This window comes from Sinohyriopsis cumingii, unplaced genomic scaffold, assembly GCF_028554795.1.
Source record: "Sinohyriopsis cumingii isolate HCF-2022 unplaced genomic scaffold, ASM2855479v2 utg000356l, whole genome shotgun sequence".
NCBI lineage: Eukaryota > Metazoa > Mollusca > Bivalvia > Unionida > Unionidae > Sinohyriopsis > Sinohyriopsis cumingii.
In genome coordinates this window covers 336,307-358,191 of record NW_028315891.1, presented here as the reverse complement: position 1 = coordinate 358,191, position 21,885 = coordinate 336,307, and the positions used below count along the sequence as shown (strand labels likewise).

The window sequence follows — 21,885 nt, the reverse complement described above, 5'->3', positions numbered from 1 at the left end:
GGAGAGCGCTTTAGACCACTCGACCACTCGGGGCCCCTAATAAATGATGTAAAACTGAGTAAACACTCTGGTGATGAAAAGGAATTTCCAGTAATTCAATACCATTTCTTTGTTAATGGTGGAGTAGTGAAAACATGTAATATTTGCAAGCAACAAGATTTTAAAATTAGCCAATGTGGCAGCCATATTGGATGTAGGATTAGCACCAGCTTCACTTAGTACCAACTAGACATCATTAGAAGTCTTTGGTGAAACTGCATGTGAATATGACCATCCATTCAGAATAAGCAATAACAAGATTTTCAAAATGGCTGTCCTGGTGGCTATATTGGATGTCAGATCAGCACTATTTACATTTCGAATCAACCAAGCATTATATAAAGTCCTCTGGTGAAAACCCATGATAATACGACCACCATGGTGACCATTTTAACTCAGAACCATTTTGATATTATAAGGTGTCTTCTGGTAAAAATGATGTGACTTTCTGTTCAGTAGTAGCTATAGCAAGATTTTTAAGATGGCTATCTTGGCAGCCACAATTTATGTCAAATTGTCACCATTTTCATTTGGAGCTAACTAGATTTCATAACAAGTGAAAACCCATTGTCAAAATCACTTTTAGTTCAGGAAAAATAGTGAAAACAAAATTTTCAAGATTGCTGTCATAGTGGCTAGATTGGAAGTTATATCAGCACCATTTTCTATCAGGACTAACCAGACATTGTAAGAATTCTGGTGAAAACCCTATTTCAATGTGATTCCTGTGTTGGAGTAGTGATAACAAGATTTTTAAGATGGACACTTGCGATCAAACTGGAAGTCCAAGCAACACTATGTTTATTTAGGGATGAAAAGATAAGGGGCGAATGTGTATGTACAGTTTTATGGCAAGTAGGTTAGGAGGAGAAACGAGAACAAACTTATACTAATAGATGAATATAAATATTTTCCTCTCCATTAAGAAAATCTGAGATGTGTCCCTCTAAGTTTGTCTATAAAAAGTTCCTGTACAACTGATAAAACAGCACTTGCTAATAATAACTATAATTCTTACTAGATGCAAATACATAAAGTGCAAACTTTCAAGAAAAAAGCAACCATAAACTAGTGCTGTGTTCTCATTTTATTATTTCTTTCCAAAATTTAAGACACTATATGCACTTAAGTGAAAAATTTGAAAAGTTAACAAGTTTCATTGTTTAAATATTTTATTTTTTTACAAATTAATTTGGCTGATATATTTGATTTCATTAAAAGAGTGAACTAATAAGTTTGACACTAATTCATGCCAATCCTTTAAATCAATAATAAATATTTTTCAAAAATATTCAACATTATAAATCATGTAAATTCAGTTGTACCACCAACAAAAATACGGACTATAAAAGATGGATGGTGGATGAAAAATGATTTATCACTTATATCTAATTTCAAAAATATGTCATGGTATTAGGTGTCTAACATGAAGGGATCATATTTGCAATATAAATATTTATTCATGAGTTCAATACTTCTTCATAACTGAATTAGAGAAAATTGCATTAGAGTGATCCAACTACAGGCCAGCAGGCTAATGTGTCCTGCTGGTCACTTTTTGTGGTCCATGCTCATATAAAAAAGCAAGTTCTTTAATTATAATTACTACAATAATTATGTATGGCCCACAAACTTTACATTTTTGGTCCCAGTAGCCCATGGTACTGAAGATTCTGGACCACCCTGTCTTATATAATTGAACTTGATTACATAATTTGCTGATAAAAGAAAAGAACCTAGGGACATGAGATAAATATGATAAATATACAGTGTCATTTCTAAAGATATGAAGTCATTAAACTAAATCCCCTTGAGACTGAAACAGTTTTCTCATCCAAAATCTCTTAAGACCTAGGGACATGAGATAAATATGATAAATATACAGTGTCATTTCTAAAGACATGAAGTCATTAAACTGAATCCCCTTGAGACTGAAACAGTTTTCTCATCCAAAATCTCTTAAGACCAAAATTTTACTTTAGTCCCAATGGCCTTCAGCCTTGAGATCTTTCAGTGCACTAGGTAACAATGTATTTTCATAATATTATTCACTAACTTGCATAGCATGGATGTTACATATTACTGATCAACCTCCTAAATGTATAAGAAAAGTAAATTCAGTTTTAAAAAAATATATACATGATAAAATCTATGTTGTTACTTTAAGTAACCATGATATGAACATTGACTCGAATCAACAATCAACAAAAATCCAATTATCGACTCGAATCAACAATCAACAAAAATCCAATTATCGACTCGAATCAACAATCAACAAAAATCCAATTATCGACTCGAATCAACAATCAACAAAAATCCAATTATCGACTCGAATCAACAATCAACAAAAATCCAATTATCGACTCGAATCAACAATCAACAAAAATCCAATTATCGACTCGAATCAACAATCAACAAAAATCCAAACTACCATTACTGGTTCTTCTCATGAAACATCTTACTAGTGATTAAACACATTTGAAGATTCCCATGTAGAAAAACAATACATAAATGCATTACAAGTGGTTTCACAACTTGGTAACAGAAATACTCATTAAGTCTAAAGAAGCTTTGAAAAAATAAAACTTGTTTGAATTTATATAATCGGATCAAGTAAAGGTTGATTCTGAATTGAATGTACAGTGGTCAGAAGACTTGTTTTACAGACTCTTACCTTTAACAATAAATTTACAGGAGTGATCATATAAACACTGATAAAAGTCTGGATTACAAATTTAAACAAACCAATATCTGATAAATAAACTGCCTTTTAAGACCAATATCTTATTTTCTGGAACATCCAAAAACAACATGTTGGACAAACATTTAAATATATTTTTATAAAAGGTGGATTTTGAAAAAAATCCACTCATTTGTAGCAACTAATGATCCCTCCACAAACCACCCAGCCATCAAAATATGTTCTAATCATGATCATGATGCAGCATGAACTTTATCACCTGATTACCTTCCTTGCTATAACTCAGTCCAATATATTAAATATTGCTAAGTTATAGTGGGCCATATTTGACAGCAGGTCAAGAACCAATGATCTTCTGAACAATGCACAAAGTATTCTATGTTTATTGCAGTTAAAAGCAAGATTTTAAATATGTTCATGCCATAAACAAATACCATAAATCTCACTACACAAATTCCATTTAAAACTCCAGAAAATCGTTTTCAAAATTTATTTTTATGTGATGCAAAAAAATGTCACTGCTTTGGGTTTAACACCATTTTTCAGTGCACAATAGACAACATACATGGTGGCAAAACCAAATGTGAATATACTCTATAGTGCCTGACCATGGGACAATCAAATAGTAACAACTTTTGAAAAGGCTGTAGAATTTAGACAAGAGTTCTGTGGAACTTCTACTGCAACAAAAGATGTGTATCATAAAATGCTCAAAAAGTGAAATAACAAATTAACAAATGTACATAAATAAAATTGTAACAAAACTGATGATCATGACAATCGAATAGTAATGTCCCTGCTGGAAAAATTGCATGTCTACCTCGTTATTTGCTGATTCTGGAGAAAAAGCCCCACTAACACGTTTATTTTGTTATTTGTGGATTCTGGAGAAAAAGCCCCAATTACATGTTTATCTTGTTATATGTTGATTCCGGAGCAAAAGCCCCAATTACATGTTGATCCTGTTATTTGCTGATTCTGGGGAAAAAGCCCCAGTTAGATTTAAATGCCTTGTAACATGAAAAGCATAAAAACTTCATAACCTGTCAGATGAATTTAACAAACATACCTGTAACGTGATCACTGCTTTTAAATGTAAGGTCTAATAAAAAACACAAATTTTCAGTGTGGAGTACATAGTAGTCTGATATATCAGCTCACAAACCTGGACTGATACTGATGGATGGTTCTGAGCTCTCAAATGCCTCTACAATTTATTAGTGTACATTGTAGACACTTACCAATATTTCCCCATACTCTTAAGTTATGGTCAGTTCAAGAGCAACATCCACTCATTTGCTTATTTGAAAGTTTTGGTTGACAAAGTCCAGGGACATGAGGTATAGTCACCCAGCTAAATAAACTGAAACTCTGAAATGAGTGAATACATGGAAGTTGAATCTGATTGGTTGCAGTATCTGATGAAAAAACAGCTGTATGTAGACACTACATTCAAAATGGCCATAGGAGGTAGGGTTGTGTTATTCCATGTGGGTTTATAAGATGTCAAACATAGGATTTGATCTTAAAATATTTTGTATATATTTTTTAAATGACCCTTCAATTGACCCTAGCTCAATATGTGCAAGAAATACTAGCAAGTGTCTAAATCAATGTATTGCAGACACATCTGTTTGCACTAACTGCAACATTTAACAAACAGCCGAGATCAGACCAAAGAAAACGTCCATCAGTATTAGTACAGGTGTGGGGCCTGATTTATTGGACTACGTACATATATACCATCAAGACTAAATACAGTACAACGATATTTCCAACTGTTATAAAATGATGCACTGAAAAAAGAACTATGAACAAAATTCAGCATTAGAGGTCTATGGCACTTCATTTTAAACTGGTATGGTCAACATCTTCATTTATGTTAAAATAACTGTTTATCTACCTAGCAACGAATCATATCTTTCACATATTTTCAATTCTCAATATAACAAATAGATCAGTTTCACTACCAACTGACCCATCTAACTGTTGCAAAACAAATCTCTAAAGAAACAACTGTGTCATACCCAGTACACATCTGAATATCTTTCATTCAACTATGGTGACCACAATTTCAATTTCATTTTCTGGGAATTCAAAAAAAGCTACAATGAAACTGTTTCCCCATTTCCATTTATCTCATGTACAAGGCATATGCCTGAATCATCAATGATTAGACCCAAATCAACTGACCACATATGCACATGCAGATAAGAGTCTAAGCTGTTTATGCCACTTGTAAGTCCATGCTGACCCTGATCATTGCAGATGCATTATGGGACAGAAGTTCTTGAGCTATGGTGCTTGCACATGTGTCTCTTTTATAGATAAAAAAATATCAATCATATTAGTCTGACAATGTCAAAGATGACTGCTTGTCAAATTTTGGAATATTTAACTTTCTGAAAAATTTATAGTTTTACATAGCCATCTTTCCAACGGTTATAAAATGATGCACTGAAAAATGAACTGGTGAAAACAATTCAGCATTGGAAGTCTATGGCACTTCATTTCAAACTTGTATGGTCAACATCTTTGTTTATGTTAAAACAACTGTTTATCTACCTAGCAATGAATCATATCTTTCACATATTTTCTGTTTATCTACCTAGCAATGAATCATATCTTTCACATATTTTCTGTTTATCTACCTGTGCAATGAATCATATCTTTCACATATTTTCAAGTTCTCAATATAACAAATAGATAAGCTGCACTACTAATTGACCCATCTTATTGTTGCAAAACAAATCTCTAAAGAAACAACTGTGGCTTACCTAGTATACATCTGAATGTCTTTGATTCAACTATGGTGACCACAATTTCATTTTCTGGGAATTCAATAAAAGCTACAATGAAAATGTTTCCCCTTTCCATTTTATCTCATGTACAAGGCACATGTCTGAATCATCAATGATTAGACCCAAATCAACTGGCCACATAAGCACATGCAGATAAGAGTCTAAGCTGTTTATGCCACTTGTGATTCCATGCTGACCCTGATCATTGCAGATGCATTATGGGACAGAAGATCTTGAGCTATGCTGCTGGGTATCTTTTATACAAAAATAAATATCAATTATATCTGGTTTGACAGTGTCAAAGATGATTGCTTGTCAAATTATGGAATATTTAACTTTCTGAAAAATGTATAGTTTTACATAGCCATGGATCCAAGAGACACAAAATAACTTTGTGATAGGTTAGTGTGCAATTTTTTGCGCTACACCAAGATGAATATCTATTCTCATGTAAGGGTCATTACAAAGAGTAATGAGACAAACGTTGCAACCAGTCAATGATACAACTAGGTATCAAGTGACATCATAATTATGATACCATAATGCATCATGTGAGTCTAATTGCAAACAGCCTAGACCCTAATTGGCCACTGCATCATGCACCAGCAGATCAGGATCTATGTTGTTTGTTCTATGGATTACTCCTAGCAAACTACAGATACCCTGATCTGCTGCTGCATTATGCAACAGTAGATCTGGGTCCATGAATTTTGCAGCTGGATCAGACTTATAAGCAAGTAAAAACAATATTGACGATATCATTTGAAGTGTGCAGTAAGCACTAATTGACCATATCATTTGAAGTGTGCAGTAAGCACTAATTGACCATATCATTTGAAGTGTGCAGTAAGCACTAATTTTAAAAATGTGGACAACCATAAACCAGTAGGCATTAAAGGATAAGAATAAAATGTACATTCTTTCATATAACATCTTAGTACTATTATTCTGATACAGATACCATGGGCTGATAGTTGAAATGTGCTCGAAGAACTAAGAAAATAAGTTGTAAAGAAACCTTTTTTTTAAAAAAAACATTGACTTCATAAATATGGCTATACAATAACCAAAGCTCTTGAATATGACCTACAAAAATACATCAAAATTAAAGCTTATTCAAAATAAAATCAGTAAATTACACAAAACATTAATTATATCAATAATTTGTTGTACATATGCTCAAGGAGGATTAAATAACTTTATAACTTTTCATTCATCTGCAGTTTTGGATTAAATACTCTTCTCCATAGAATGAATACAACATAAAACAAAACCATCAAAAATCTCTTTCTCTCTAGATCATTACTTTCTTTCTGTCTCTTTATCATCTCATAAATACTTGATCAAAATTGCTACACTATGCAAATGTATAATTTAAAATCAGGACTGATCTAATAAAAGAGACCCATGACAACACACTTTTGATGTGTAGTAGTCACCAACTGATGCAATTTTAATAGAGTTTTGTATCATTTTCACATGAGCACTTGTAACATTCAGAGTACCATGGCCAATATTTTAGAAAAACAGAATGCCTTTCCTGGACATAATGTATGTTTAAATGGAACAGTGCTCAGCATAATAAAAACACATTTTTTTGTTTTAATAACATAAATATTGTGCAGTAATTAAACATGAAATAAACTTTATCAAATACACATATATATTTACTTTTTACAAGTCGTGTCCAATTGCAAACAACACCCTGATCTGCCATCGCATAATGTACCAGCAGATTAGGGTCTACGTTTGTTCTCCTGATTACTCCTCACAAACTACAGTGATCCAGTTATGCTGGAAGATTATGCAACATATATAAGGGCTGTCCAACAGGGCTTTAAAGAGCATATTTCCCTTGGATATGCATACATGTGTATATGCATGTGTGTGTCACAACATAAATAAAGTACTTATGTGACTAAAATATGGTTGCATACATAAATATTTTTATATAAAAAGGGTCTCAACATACCAAAATGAAATGCTGCCTTCCACATAAAATCATCACTTCTTGCTAATATTATTAAGTACAGATAAACTTTCACGTAAATCAGCAAACTTTCAGCCAGTCATCAAAGATCAGCATCACTACAAGCAATGAAAACCAACTAGACTCAAGAGAATCATTCAAGGTACCTATTAAGTGGACATTAGTCTGCAATATCATTGCATACAAAAAACATCAGCTGTCTTTACTTGCTCCACGGTATATCTGCACTTATGCCACATACACATTATTTTAACTTGATTTAACCCTCTCTTGATAAATACTGTACAATAAAAACCTACAACCAATCGTTTTTAATTACTATAAAACCCTACAACCAATCATATTTAATTACTAAAAAACATTATAACCAATCTTTTTTAATTACTATAAAACCCTACAACCAATCACTTTTAATTACTATAAAACCCTACAACCAATCATTTTTAAGACAGTCCTGCATTTTGTTACTTTATAATCTTAATATGAGATGTTCAATGAGACTCTTATTCATTCCATTCATAATAATTTGCTTCACTGAGAGCATCAGCATTTAGACAACACTTTTACTTTTACAAATATATCATGGGACTTCCTTTTGTCAAGCCTGTCTTTTATTTAGGCATAAAGTAAAATCTTTACCACTAACATTAATCTAGGATGTCAACAGAAGGAGGGAGGGATGGATGGATGGATCCCAAAGTGATCACTATGCTCAGTTACTGCCATAGCCAAACTCCAGATTTCTTTGTGTTGCCAGATGAAAACACACAGTATGCTACAGTGTAATTATCCTTACTTTTGCATTTAAATATTGTTGTCAATTGGTGGATTGAGATAATCTCACACATCTGAGATTACCTCGATGAACTTACTTCAGAAATCTGTCTTAAAATGAAAATTTTACTCATTTTCCACAAATATGAGTTTTATTATAATTCTTAAGTCGCTACAGAACTGCATTACATGTAATGTGTGGCAGCTTATTACAATATCTACATTCACAAACTAAAAAAAATTAAAAAGACATTTGCCCATTTTGGTGTAAATTTTCCTCCAATATAATGATTTCTGGCATTATGCTTAATGCAAACACACTCATGTCAAACAACAAAACAAAAGGATATATAAATTAGGAAGTAGAATTATTTGACATTATGTTTTGACAAAGTGTGCCTACAAGTATTTCTAGCACAATGTTCCAGACCATCTGGTATTTACAGCAGTCCTTATCACACTAGCTAATACCAAAATGAAGTGGATAATTTATCTCACTGAAGGTCAAGGCCATCAAAATGATACTCTGGCTCACTAAAAAGTCAGATATAGTAGTAGATGGCATGTGGAAAATCTAACATTATGTATCAATACCTGAAAAATATCATTACTAAATAAAAATTATTTTCAAGAAATGAGACACAGCAACACAAGTGAATCATTTTTGTAAGCCAAATTTAGAGTCTGCCAATCCTATTTAAATACCATATATATAAGTTAGAAGTTGAATCCAATTGTTAACTGCATAATGCTCAGGCAGTTCTGGGTTGATGCAGTTTGTGAGGAGTAAAGACTTATACAACACAGCCCTGATCTGGGTCTATGCTGTATGCAGTTGGACCTGACTTACATGTGAACAAAGCAAGTCTGACAGAGAAAGCTGAAATCAATTTAAATCTTAAAATTTCAATTCTGTAACATAGTTACAAAATTCTCACATTTAGTCCAAGTTCTTGAAACAAATCCAAACTGATTTTTTAAAGTTCAAAAAACCTATTGCCCATGTCACTCCTGAAGTAAATAAGATTCAATTTTGTATTTCTGTTATCTCATCTCAGCTAGGCCATGATTACTATTTTCCATCATGGAGTTCCTACTTTTTGAAAACTTTGTGAAAGAAACAGTCTGCATTGGCTGTGAAATCCATTGGTAGCTGGAAACTGGTAGACCTTGCACCAAGACTAGCTGCTCCAAAACTGGCTGGCTGTTTCAAACGTAGCAAACTGATCTCTTTGATGCGCTTGTTTCGTGGATCACTTTGTAAAACTTCCAGGAAACCTGCAAGACAATAATTTAATAAATACTCATTGATTTCAAATATTTCTTTGATATGGAAATTAACATAGTTGTCAACTCTGCATATCATGCACCCAGACTGGAACAACTTGACATGTATATGTATTTAAAATTGACAAAAACTTACTTTAATGAATTATGCTTTAAAAATATGTTTTGAATCTATTTCCATCAATTTAACTGAGAAATAATCTCAACTAGATACTTCTCAGATGATTTTTTCCATTTACATTAACATGTGAATATTATAAGATACTCTGTCCTGAATGTTTAAAAATCCAAATATGATATTGGTTCTATAAAAAAAGAATACTGCATAATAAATAATGCAAAGTAAAGTGTAAAAGATGTGGTAAGAAACTAAATACAAAACAATATATTTATCTGCTCTCAGTCAAGTGAAAGAACTCATTCAGTATCACATAGGAATTCATCTCAGTCTGATGGGCTTGAATAATTCTTATACTATATCAAAATCGATCTTCCCAATGGCTCACCAAAAGTCTGTGGATTTAGTTAAAACATTGCTGTGAATGAAGACAATGTCTATAACAACAAAATAAAAAATCTGCTATTGTATTCAAACACATTTATGCATGTAACAAAATATCTAAATATGCTTTTTAGTATTTTTTAATTCCAAATAAAGTCACTGTGATCTATCTCCAACATAACTTGGACTAAATCATGAAATACCTTTTTCAAGCAGCTCCCAGCTTTTCCATACTGACCCAACACAGACAACATGGAGCCCACCCTGACAATGGAGTAAACTCTGAAAATAGAGATACTGATACTCAGTACTGGTCAGAATAAATGAAGCCAGGTTTTTGTTGTTGTTGTAGGGTTTAACGCCATTTTTCAGCACACGATAGGCTATACATGGTGGACAGTATTAATGGTGGAGGAAGAACCTGGTAAAATCCCAGAAAGAACCACCGACCCACGAGAAGCTACTGGCAAACTTTCTCACATACCCACAGAAGCCAGGTTTTCAAGTACTGTAAATGGTATGGCTTGGTGTTTTAAAGCACAGAAACACAACAACCAGGTTATTTAGCAATAATGAACTGGGGTCAAGTGTATTGCCCAAGGACACAGCATGGAAGCTGACCCTGGGTTGATCCGATAACTGAATCCTGCACCTGTTCATTTATAAGTCTGCTTGCTGGGCACTATAGTATTGTGGCTCCTCAGTGGAAAAAACCACTATAACCTTTACACACAGGTGTCCTTTACAATGAGGAGTCTCCAACCATATTTCTTTTTTCTCACACATTTACATAAATGTAAATTAATTAATGAGCATATCAAGATTTACAAATCCTTGAACATGTTTACTGAGTTAATTCCATTAAAACATCATCATGTCTGCATTTACTGAACATGTCTGCTGAGTTCATTTAGTTATGGTCTTAACATGCCTATATATATATTGAACATGTTTGCCAAGTTCATTCGATTAAAATATCAATATGCCTATACGTATTGAGCATTTTTATCATGCTGAAAAAAATATGTGCAAAGATTATGCATATATTTAAGACCAACCTTTATTTCACCATTAAATTCTCCTGCATTCAGCAAATTCCCACTCTTTTCAAATGCAGGGTATAATTATACCCCCTGCACACACAGCACAATAGTTCTGTTTACAACAGACCCTGGGGTCTATATATAACTGGTGAAATCAGTCATGTTTGATGCTGCTATGACAAAATGTCATTAACATGAGGATGCATTCTAAAACAAGTGACAATAACTCTTGGCTTCCTGGTCGATACACTAGAAATTCTCAAAGAACACACCTATTTCCATGTAATGCATCCCCATGACATGCCTTTTTCTCCCATGACACTCCTCTTTTATAGTTTTAGTCAGCTATGACCAATCTGTGGAATAGTTAATGACTACATTTAGGTAAACAGGCAAGAAGCCAGGGTGACTAATTAATAGTTAATCCTTCCCAGATGACATGACTTAATCTTCTACTGAATGTGTGTATAAAAACTGTGACTGTTCCACAAATAAACAATGTCCTTTGTTGTTTAAACAGTGTTTAAATTGGTCTAGTGATGAAGCATATGTAAATTTTGTACAAATTCATTTTTCACAGTCTGAGTTGGAACATATTGTCAAATCATTAATTTATAACAGCAACAACAACAATAATAATACAATAATAAGACTTCAATCATCACTATAAACTGCCACACTGTGGACATCACAGCGATGTGACTGAAAAACTGTTAAAGCTATATTCAAAATCCAAATCACAAGCACATACACACACACACAGTACTTTATAAAGGAGTGTAAAAAAGTACTTAGTTGGTAAAAACGCATCAGCAAAATCTGTTTTCATTTTTTGTGAAACAAACTTGTAATGAAAATGATACTAATACTGATGAAAGGCAAAAAGTAGATGAAAGTGAGAGAATAAGTGAAAACAAAGTCAGCTCAAACCCAGAATGTGTATTTAATGCTGACTTGATCTTGGCTATGGTGAAAAATGCTGATAAAAATGGTGGCAGAACTACAAACATGGAGAATAGAGTGATGAGTGGGAAAAGCAGTTGCCATGATCGAAAAGAGTGGAATCAGATGGTACATGAAAATAATTTGTGAGTGGTTTAAGACTGCAGGAAAGCAAAATCCTTTTACTCAAAATGGGAATAAAAACTTGTAGATTTCAGTCTTTAGCCTTTTTGAATTAAACCAGATCATTTGATTATTGTTAAGAGTTGCTATGCAAATAAAGACAGACAATCACATATACTGTTGAGAAAACTCTTAAAAGTTTAGTATAAAAAATGATGCAAAGCAGCAAAGTTCTAAACATTGAAACAGTAAATAAATTAATCACAATAATAAAGGTGCATCCAATACTTAAAGACCGATGAGGGTTTTTCTAAATTTACTGTTAAAAAGGGTATCAATCATCTGAACACAAGTATAAGATAAAGTTCTTTTATGGAAACACTTTTTAGGTGCAAAATAGAACCTTTGTCAGATAAGAAACAGTTATACATTGCTATGTATGGAACAGATCAAATTATTTTCCTTTATTTTGTAAGAAAGTCAAGGGTTCCATTATTTCTGCTTGTATATAAAAGCTTCAATTGCTACAACAGAGTTTTAAAAAAACGACCAAGCAGATTATAATTGCTGTCAAAAACCCTTGTCAAAACAGATTGGCAATATTAATAATATACTCTAACAACCTCCATTTTAGGATGAAATAATAATTTGTTCTCCAAAACAGTCATTTACTGTGGTGAAGTTTCGGGGGGAGGGACTAATAATAACTGCTGAAAAGGAAAAATCTGCATGTCACCCATCCACCAAAAACAGAAATGGTCTAATCATATTGTGTAAAGTACTATTTGTGTTAAACTATGTTTCTCTGATAATAATTACCTCATCACATTAAAGTCAGGAATCTCCTCTACTTCTTGAAACCAGACCTCCCAAAAAGGCACAAACTTTGTCTTTCCCATGTAGACAAGGGAGGAAACTCTTAGCAATAACCTTCCCTAATACTACATTAGTACAACTCGCATAGCTCATGTACATGCTCTAAGTCACTTTTTACAGCTATAGGTGTAATTTTGGAGAATATGATTATACATACCTTTAACTGGCATTTATTCACTTTATTTCACATCCTGTCCATCAAAATTCCATTGAAGATTAGTGTACAAATTCACTGCAAATTGCTGAATGGCAAATTCAGTGAAAACACACCTCAACATTTTTAGGCACAGTCAAGCAAGTGGGGTGGTAGTATTTAAAGCAAATTTGTCACACTACAATGTAAAAGGGGACTGTGTCTGCAGTTGGCAAGAAGTTGTACAACAAACATAAATGGAGATAAAACAATAAAACAAAGTCTGGGAAAACACTGGCAGGAAGAAAAAAAATGGCTCACAAGTCCAATAAACTGGAGGCAATTATGTAACTTTGTACATATTTTCTGTATGGTATGTCATTTCTTTTATTTCAATAAGTACATAATATCTATTTTTTCCCATACAAATGTGTGCTTTCGTACACATAAAAGACTAAAAACATAGCTGTCAATTTAGATTTATTTTAGTTTAATTTTACATCATAATAAATTATCATTCTGAAGAAATGTCATATATACAAGCTAAGAATAAAACTTATTGTATGTTACTCCTCTATCTCACTCATAGTTGAACATCCACACAGGAAATGAATGAAGATGCATGCTATTTCTATTGCTATGGTGGCCTAGTGGTTAGAACGTCCACCTTGGATGTGAGAGGTCATGGATTTGATCCCTGGCTGAATCATACCAAAGATTTATTTAAAAAATGGTACTAACAGCTGCCTCGCTTGGCGCTAAGCATTAAGAGGTTAGTGTTAGGACTGGTCAGCCTGGTGTCAGAATGGTGTGACTTGGTGGGACATCATGCTACATGTATGCAGCATGATGCCCCAGTGCTAGATATCACTATAAACTGCCAAACTGCAGACATCATAGTGATATGACTGAAATTTTTTTAAAGCTATGTTAAAAATCCAAATCACACACACACACACACACACACACACGTGACTTCTTGTTCATGCAATCTTACCTTGATTCACCCTGCACTAGTAATAGTTCAGTTCAATATCAACTTTCTTGACCCAGTGTAATGCCAAAATGCCATTGTAAAAGCCCATAATGATCAATAATTTTTGTCTGGAAATCTTTTTATGACAATTAATGTGCAGATAACTAAAAAAATCACAACTGAATAAACTTTATTACAAATATATTACAACTGAATTTTAAAAATAAAATTACTTTTTAAATTTATATCAGTAAATGAGCATACATGACCCGTATGACTTGTACTATAGAAGGCTACGAATCAACTGGATGTTTACATGTTTAAGCTGAGTGAGGATGCTCATATCTGTGGAGCAAGTGTGGGAGGGTTTAACAGTAATGTAACTGGGTAAGTATTCTTGGAAAGCAATAATTTCACTAAACAATGTACTTTCTCAAACCCATTTCTCAATCACCTTACTGTTAGGAGAATAGGTAACAGGACAGTACAACCGATGGTCACATAACATGTGACAAAACTACACGGATTAGAAGAAAAATAATACTTTTTCTAACCAAGTTTCCAGTAAACAAGAGGTTTGTGTAAAAGCCTAAATGTACCATTATGTTCAGCCATGATACTTCACGGTTCAGTGACTTCCAGGTTCATGAAAACCTTTATAAGGTGTTAAAAGGATGGTATAAATACTGATCATAATGTAATTTATCAAAAGTAATATACAGGTACAGATCCCTGTATGTACCTTGTACCTGGAGATATAAAATAATATCTCAATTTCTGTGATACATCGTCTGTATTCAAAGTATAAGCAAATAAATATAATGGGTAATTTGTTATAGGTCAATTATTTTTCATAACTTCTAAGTGTTTAGTCATTCCTCATAAACAAGCACATAAATATTTAGATCGTTAACAACATGTTTACCTGCCTGCCTAATCTGCAAGTAAGAAATAAATCACCCATTTTACTAAAACTTTTCTGCAGTAAAAATCACCAATTAAACAGTAGATTACAACAGACATTTATATTATGCCGAAATTGAAGCTAAATGTAATAAATAAATTTAAAAAGTGTCCAGAGCCAAGGCTCCAAACTCACGTACCATAAATAAAAGTGTTGACACAACGATGGTCAGTTTATACCATATACTAAATAAAAAACCTCATTCTGATTGGCTAAAAAGTCACAAACAAGTCCCATGATGACAAAAATAGAAAAAACAAAACAAAATTTTTCTATATAAATTCATCAGTGTCTTAATTAAATATGAAAACATTTAAATACCTCTTGTATTTTTGGTTCAAGAGCCACAATATGTTTGGCTAAAATCTTTCCAGCTTCAAGGAACACATGTCTGCATAGTTCATCTTTCTTCTCCAATGCAGCTGAAAGTGATTGTAAAATAAACATTGCTAATGAATTACATATATACTTGTTTATTATCCAAAACCTACTGTAAATAAACATAAACCTTGATAAGCCATCACATAGTGCATATGCAGATCAGGGTCTATGTTGTTTATTCTACTGATTAATCCCAACAAACAGCATAGACTCAGATCTGCCAGTGCAGTATGCAATGCCAGACTAATATTCAATACTCAGAGAATAATAGACAAATATGACATGGCATGTTGTGTTCATGTTAATAACCAATTGCCTTTTTTAATCAAGTAAACCATGATACCATCATCTTAATAATAGCCCAATTTATATAAAAAATCATGCTCACAATTTCTCTTGTTTGCAATTAAAGTGTAATTTTCATATCATATTTATATATAAAATAAAAATCAACAGCAATATGTTTCTAATCAATGATCCTTCCACAGAAAAACCAGCTTATATTAGAGCTCTACATAAAACTTTAATGAGAAATAAATACAAAAATTGTATTAAAGATAAAATTCATCTGATCTTTTAAGTGGTTTACTAGTTTCCAAATCTGCAGAGGGTTAAATTTTAAAAGAATTTCACATATTTTCCTCATCAGTAATACTAGCTATTTGAAAAAGACCTTGCATCTTTTAGGCATTGTTTAAAGAATTTTAATTCCCTTTATTTTGGTGTTTGATTGATAGGTGTATTTTGGGTATAGAATATAGAGATTGGGCTTCCTTCAGATGTGCACCTATCAAAAAAACTGCCAGCTGTGCTTGGCCATTTCACTTTCCGGTTTTAAAAGGTAAACAGCAAAAAAAAGAGCTGATAACTTTTTTTTAAATTTTACATACTTGGCAATTCATTCAATGCACTTTCAGAAACTGGTATGTCCAGTCTGGCTAAATTAATTTCCCCTATTTTAATAACTGATGAAGTTGGTTTATTTTAGAACAATTCAGACTAATGTTTTCAGCACAAAGGAGTAGTCATTTTGATCAGCTGTCTGCTTAGATCATGTACAATTCCCATAAGTACAATATCCAATGAATAGTACATGAAAGTAAGATAGAGCTATGCCAAAATTGTTTCCATTATGCATGTTGCAAATGCAAACAACTTCACCTTACACCCATCACTCTCTCTGAAGATGATTATATCTGAAAAGCACCCACATAAAAGCCAAATAGGTATTATTATTGTATGATTTAATTTTGGTTGTATAACTGAAACATTTGAGTCACATGCATCAATTCAGTCTTTTGAAAAATATTCATTTTTTTCTCCACAAAGAGTAGCATATATTAGTAGTAAAGTCCCATAGAAGCTGAGACCCCAACACTTTATGAAAAGCGAGCTACTGTAAAAATGCACATTGCATTTTCTCAACAAAACAACCAATGTTATGCTGAAAGACAGGAACATGAAACTTGCCACAATTATTCCTGACACGTCACTAACACATTTTATTGTTTGAAAAGGGTTTTAACAGATCAGGTTCATGAAGGTCAAAGGTCAAAGTATAAAAAGTTCGCTTATATTTCTAACACTAGGATATGGAAGAAAGCAAATTTACTCTGTCATCATTTATTTCTTACTTTCATTAGAAATGAATAAAAAGAAATATTTTCACTATGTATTTCTTTCTCTTAATGCTGCAGTTTTAAATTTAAGTTGACTTCACTCCTGTGTTATAAGCTTGTAATTTCTCTATAATTACAGTCATTGCATTCATAATACTGCCACAATAAGCATAATAGTTTATTTTTATGCATATCATCAGTGTTAATCTACCATTTTGTTAAGAACATCATATATGATTATAAGATAATAAGAAAAACTAATCACACAAATTTTTATGTTTGATTTATGGTGATGCTCTACAGTTTCATATTATGCAAAGAATTACATTTTTAAAGGAAAGGAATATAACAGGATGGATGTGTTTTGGGTTATAGAGTAGCTTGGCCTTGCTTCAGATGTGCAACTATCAAAAAATGCCAGTTCCACTTGTTCATTTTCACTTCCTAGACTTCAAATGTAAACTGTTATTACAAAAAAAAGAAAGAGTTGATAAAATCGTTTTTTTACATTTTTGATTTATTTGGTAATTCACTCAGAAACTTGTATTTTCCTGTCTGGCAAAATTCATTTTGAAATTCCCAATTTTAATAACTGCTGAAGATAGTGTATTTTATACTAATTCTGACTTATTTCTTCAGCACAAAGGAGTAGTAATTTTGGTCAGCTGTGTGGATAGATCATTTAAAATTTCCATAAGTACAATATCCAACGAAATTTCAGCCACAGTACATGAAAGTAACATAGAGGTATGCCAACATTCTCTCCAATGTCCATGTTGCAATGCAAACAACTTCACCTTAAACCTGTCACTCTCTCAGAATGCTCATAATAACTGAAGAGTGACCATGAGGGATATAACTCTTCAAAAAAAATAAAATAGACAAAAAATGGAACAATGTCACTTACTTTTTAAAATATCTTTCAATAATTACATAAAATTACAAAATCAGGCATATGTATGTAATAAAGTACTAAATATCATTGTTGAAAGGCAAAACTATTCAAGTCTGTAACATCTTGAGACAGTTGTATGCTTAGAAACAGCAAGTAACAGAAATTTATAATATGAGTTTATACCTTTAAAACCAACATTAAAACACAATAATTCTAAGACTGGTTAGATCAATGATTTTAAGAAGTATAGTTGACTTTATGGATCCTGTATACAAAATGCACTGGTCTAAAACACAAATTAGTCTAAAACAGCTGTGAAACTGGACTCACCTAAGGACTTTGCTGTGAACAACTCCTACCATACCCAACTTCAAGTTGCAAGAACATAAAGAATTATCACAATTCTCAACTAAAGGTAAAACAGATAATGATGGGAAAAAGTACCCTGCCGATAGTTGTCCATAAAATAAAAGCTGAATGAGTATTTAAAAATTAACCATGTTTGCACAGACTGAACACAAAAGTATATTTTTGTAATTTAATTTTTTCAGCATGATGCAATTATTGAGGTCACATTAGCTTTTTGCAACAGAAAGCTTGCATAGCCAATATTTGGCATATTATTATCACCCAACTTTCACATATGTTTCATTCACTTCATCATTGTCTTTCACAGGAATGTAATTGTGATAAACAAAGTTTTTCTTTTCATCATTAAGTAAGAGACATAAGGTGCAAACATGTTATTTATGTCCAATCTCAACCACATTATTTTATGTCCAATCTCAACCATGTTATTGTATGTCCAATCTGAACCATGTTATTTTATGTCCAATCTCAACCATGTTATGTCCAATCTCAACCATGTTATTTTATGTCCAATCTCAACCATGCTATTGTATGTCCAATCTCAACCATGTTATTGTATGTCCAATCTCAACCACATTATTTTATGTCCAATCTCAACCATGTTATTTTATGTCCAATCTCAACCATGTTATTGTATGTCCAATCTCAACCATGTTATTTTATGTCCAATCTCAACCATGTTATTGTATGTCCAATCTCAACCAAGTTATTGTATGTCCAATCTCAACCACATTATTTTATGTCCAATCTCAACCATGTTATTTTATGTCCAATCTCAACCACATTATTTTATGTCCAATCTCAACCATGTTATTGCATGTCCAATCTCAACCATGTCATTTTAAGCCCAATCTAAACCATGTCATATTACGTTAAATCTCAACCCTATTATGTCCAACCTCAACCATGCTATTTATGTCCAATCTCTCCTAGAGTTCATACTGCTATGAAACACATAGCAAGTGACGTCATATCAATAAAATCATAAGTGGTGACCTTATGAAAGATGATCCTAATGATCGCATTGATGCCTTTGCCACAAACATAATAGTGATACAAATGTTCCCATTTTTTGCCATTCATTACTTTGTAAAGTATGAAATTTACTCAATTTTGTTCTTCATAAGGGGAAAGAATTTGTGAGTTCTTGTTTTTTTAAATACATTATTATTATGGCAACAAATGTTTGTGCAAAAGAAATTTACTAAAGACAGTTTCTTAGTCATCTGTATTGTTTCCTGTTGCAAATGAGCAAGGTATTCTATTCGTTTCTGTAGAAGCACAACAAAGGAGATCAACATTTCCATGGTGAATAGGGGCACCGAGTGGCCGAGTGGTCTAAAGCGCTCTCCGTTACGGATCACTACCATCTCACTTTTGTCTGCGTGGGTTCGAGTCTCAGATTAAGCCAATGTGGGTATGTGAGAAAGCTTGCCAGTAGCTTCTCGTGGGTCGGTGGTTCTTTCCGGGGGTTTTCCGGGTTCTTCCTCAACCATTAATACTGGCCGCCATGTATAGCCTATCGTGTGCTGAAAAATGGCGTTAAACCCTACAACAACAACAACCATGGTGAATAGAAATAGAAAATATACTTGATAGACTAGACTAATGCTCACATACCTGTAGCTAGCTCTTTACACATTCCAGCTATGTGTGATTTATCAAATTTTGCATACAGCGAGTCAAGCATTCCACTCTTATCACTGATCTGAAATACAGTTTATAGAAATATAAGCTAATGTTTATGGGACTCCCTGTCTTATCAGTCAACCATACCATAAAGAATAGTGCCATATAGACTCGTGTAGAAGTCGGATCGCAAAATCTGCTGGCAGATCTAGGTCTATGCAGTTTGTCAAGACTAGTCATTATAACAAGCAGCACTGACTCTGATCTGCTAGACGACATGAAGACAGATCAAAGTCTGTGTCAATCACAGCTGGATCCAACTTGAACTTGCATTTTTTTTTTAGTATCACTTCCAGAAATGTGAAAAACACAACTTAGTGAACATTTTAGATGAAAACCATAATACTGTCACCAAGAAACCTTGTGAATTTGCTCTCTTTGCTATTCTCGTTCTCTTGGTTTGCTTGAGTTAACATAGTTGTCACATCACAGTTTAATGATGTCATAATATGATAAGAAATACTTTCATGATGTCATAATTTTCAACACAGCCTTAATAATATATATTACAGCCAGTTATATTATGGAAATGATGGCAGAGAACATCCTATACTCACTTTTCTCTCCAATCGGAATAAGAAAAAGTGAGAAAAATCTAGGAGACAATTTCAGATCATGATTTTGTGATGTAGTGTGGTTTTTAATAATAATAATACAATTATTATTATTTATATTATTACATTCTTTAGTATTGTTTGTTGCTACTAATGTATTATAAATTTATTTCTGCACATTTACTTATTTATACATTGGTTCCTGTCATGAAAGCTAAACCCCTCATAGAGGCCATTATCTGATCAGTGGTAACCATGCTTGATCCCACAACTATAGTATATTGTTACCATTTTGTTCAGCTGAAGAGAGGCCAACCCTCTTATAGGGCCACCCTTTCAGTGCTGAAGTGAGTTGCCTTACAAAAGGGAGAACACAGTTAAAGTATTAAAAAATAGTTTGGATTTTTCCACTGATGTAATCTTGATGATTTAATGTACAGAGTGTCTCTATAATATTTTATCATAGTGTTCATGTATATAGCAGAAACAGACAAATGGTTCAAACTCAGACTTTACTCTTCTGCAGTGTAGGAAATAAGGCCTCATGTTGAAGTAGCAGTCATTTCTATTCAAAGTTGATTTAGAAGAGATATACTATATGGACTGATGTTAACACTATTCACTTTAAGGGTATAAACTAAGTGTATGTTTAAAGCCAAATGAAATATTAAAGTATTCAAAGTTTATCATTTCTTATGGTTCTTTTGATTATTTAAAGGTGAAATCATCAGGTTTATGCATTAAGAAAGTTTGGAAATGAAGTCTGAACTTACATGTACCTTCAATGATTAAAGTACAGAGGTGATTGGATTTACCAGGAGTAGAAGACTCTTTGTTCTTCGTGCAATTTAAAACACTACTTAGATAATTACTGATGCTCAAGTATAATAAACACCATTTCATTGGGCATTGGTTCCAATTACTGACATAACCAAACTTCAAAACTGACATCTTGAAACAAAGTTCTTTAGCAAATTTTATTTTGTTATATTCTCTGACATTTTGGCATAACTTTATAAGGCTGTACTAGCATAATTTCAGTTATGTTCTCATACTCCACTATTTCAATCAGCTTGTATATTTTGTTGAAACTGGTGAGTGAAATATTCAAGAATAAAATACAATAAAAAATTGTCTTTCATAATCTAAAATCTTCCTTTCCAGTCAGCATGTATGTTTTGCCTGGATTGGTAATGATAAATATTCATCAAAATCTTCCACACCACA

General features: G+C 32.8%; 1 protein-coding gene across 1 annotated transcript in view; it reads right to left on the bottom strand.

Moving 5' to 3' along the window:
* Positions 1-817: 817 nt before the first annotated feature.
* Positions 818-21,885, bottom strand: part of LOC149774283 (N-acetyl-D-glucosamine kinase-like) — a 44,177-nt gene continuing 23,109 nt past the window's right edge. The window contains exons 7-10 of the mRNA XM_089945512.1: positions 20,036-20,123; positions 15,473-15,573; positions 10,298-10,376; positions 818-9,583 (exon numbers count right to left, since the gene is read on the bottom strand). Coding sequence (XP_089801638.1) covers positions 9,399-9,583; positions 10,298-10,376; positions 15,473-15,573; positions 20,036-20,123 — 453 coding nt within the window. The 3' untranslated portion in view covers positions 818-9,398. The remainder of the gene's footprint in view (positions 9,584-10,297; positions 10,377-15,472; positions 15,574-20,035; positions 20,124-21,885) is intronic.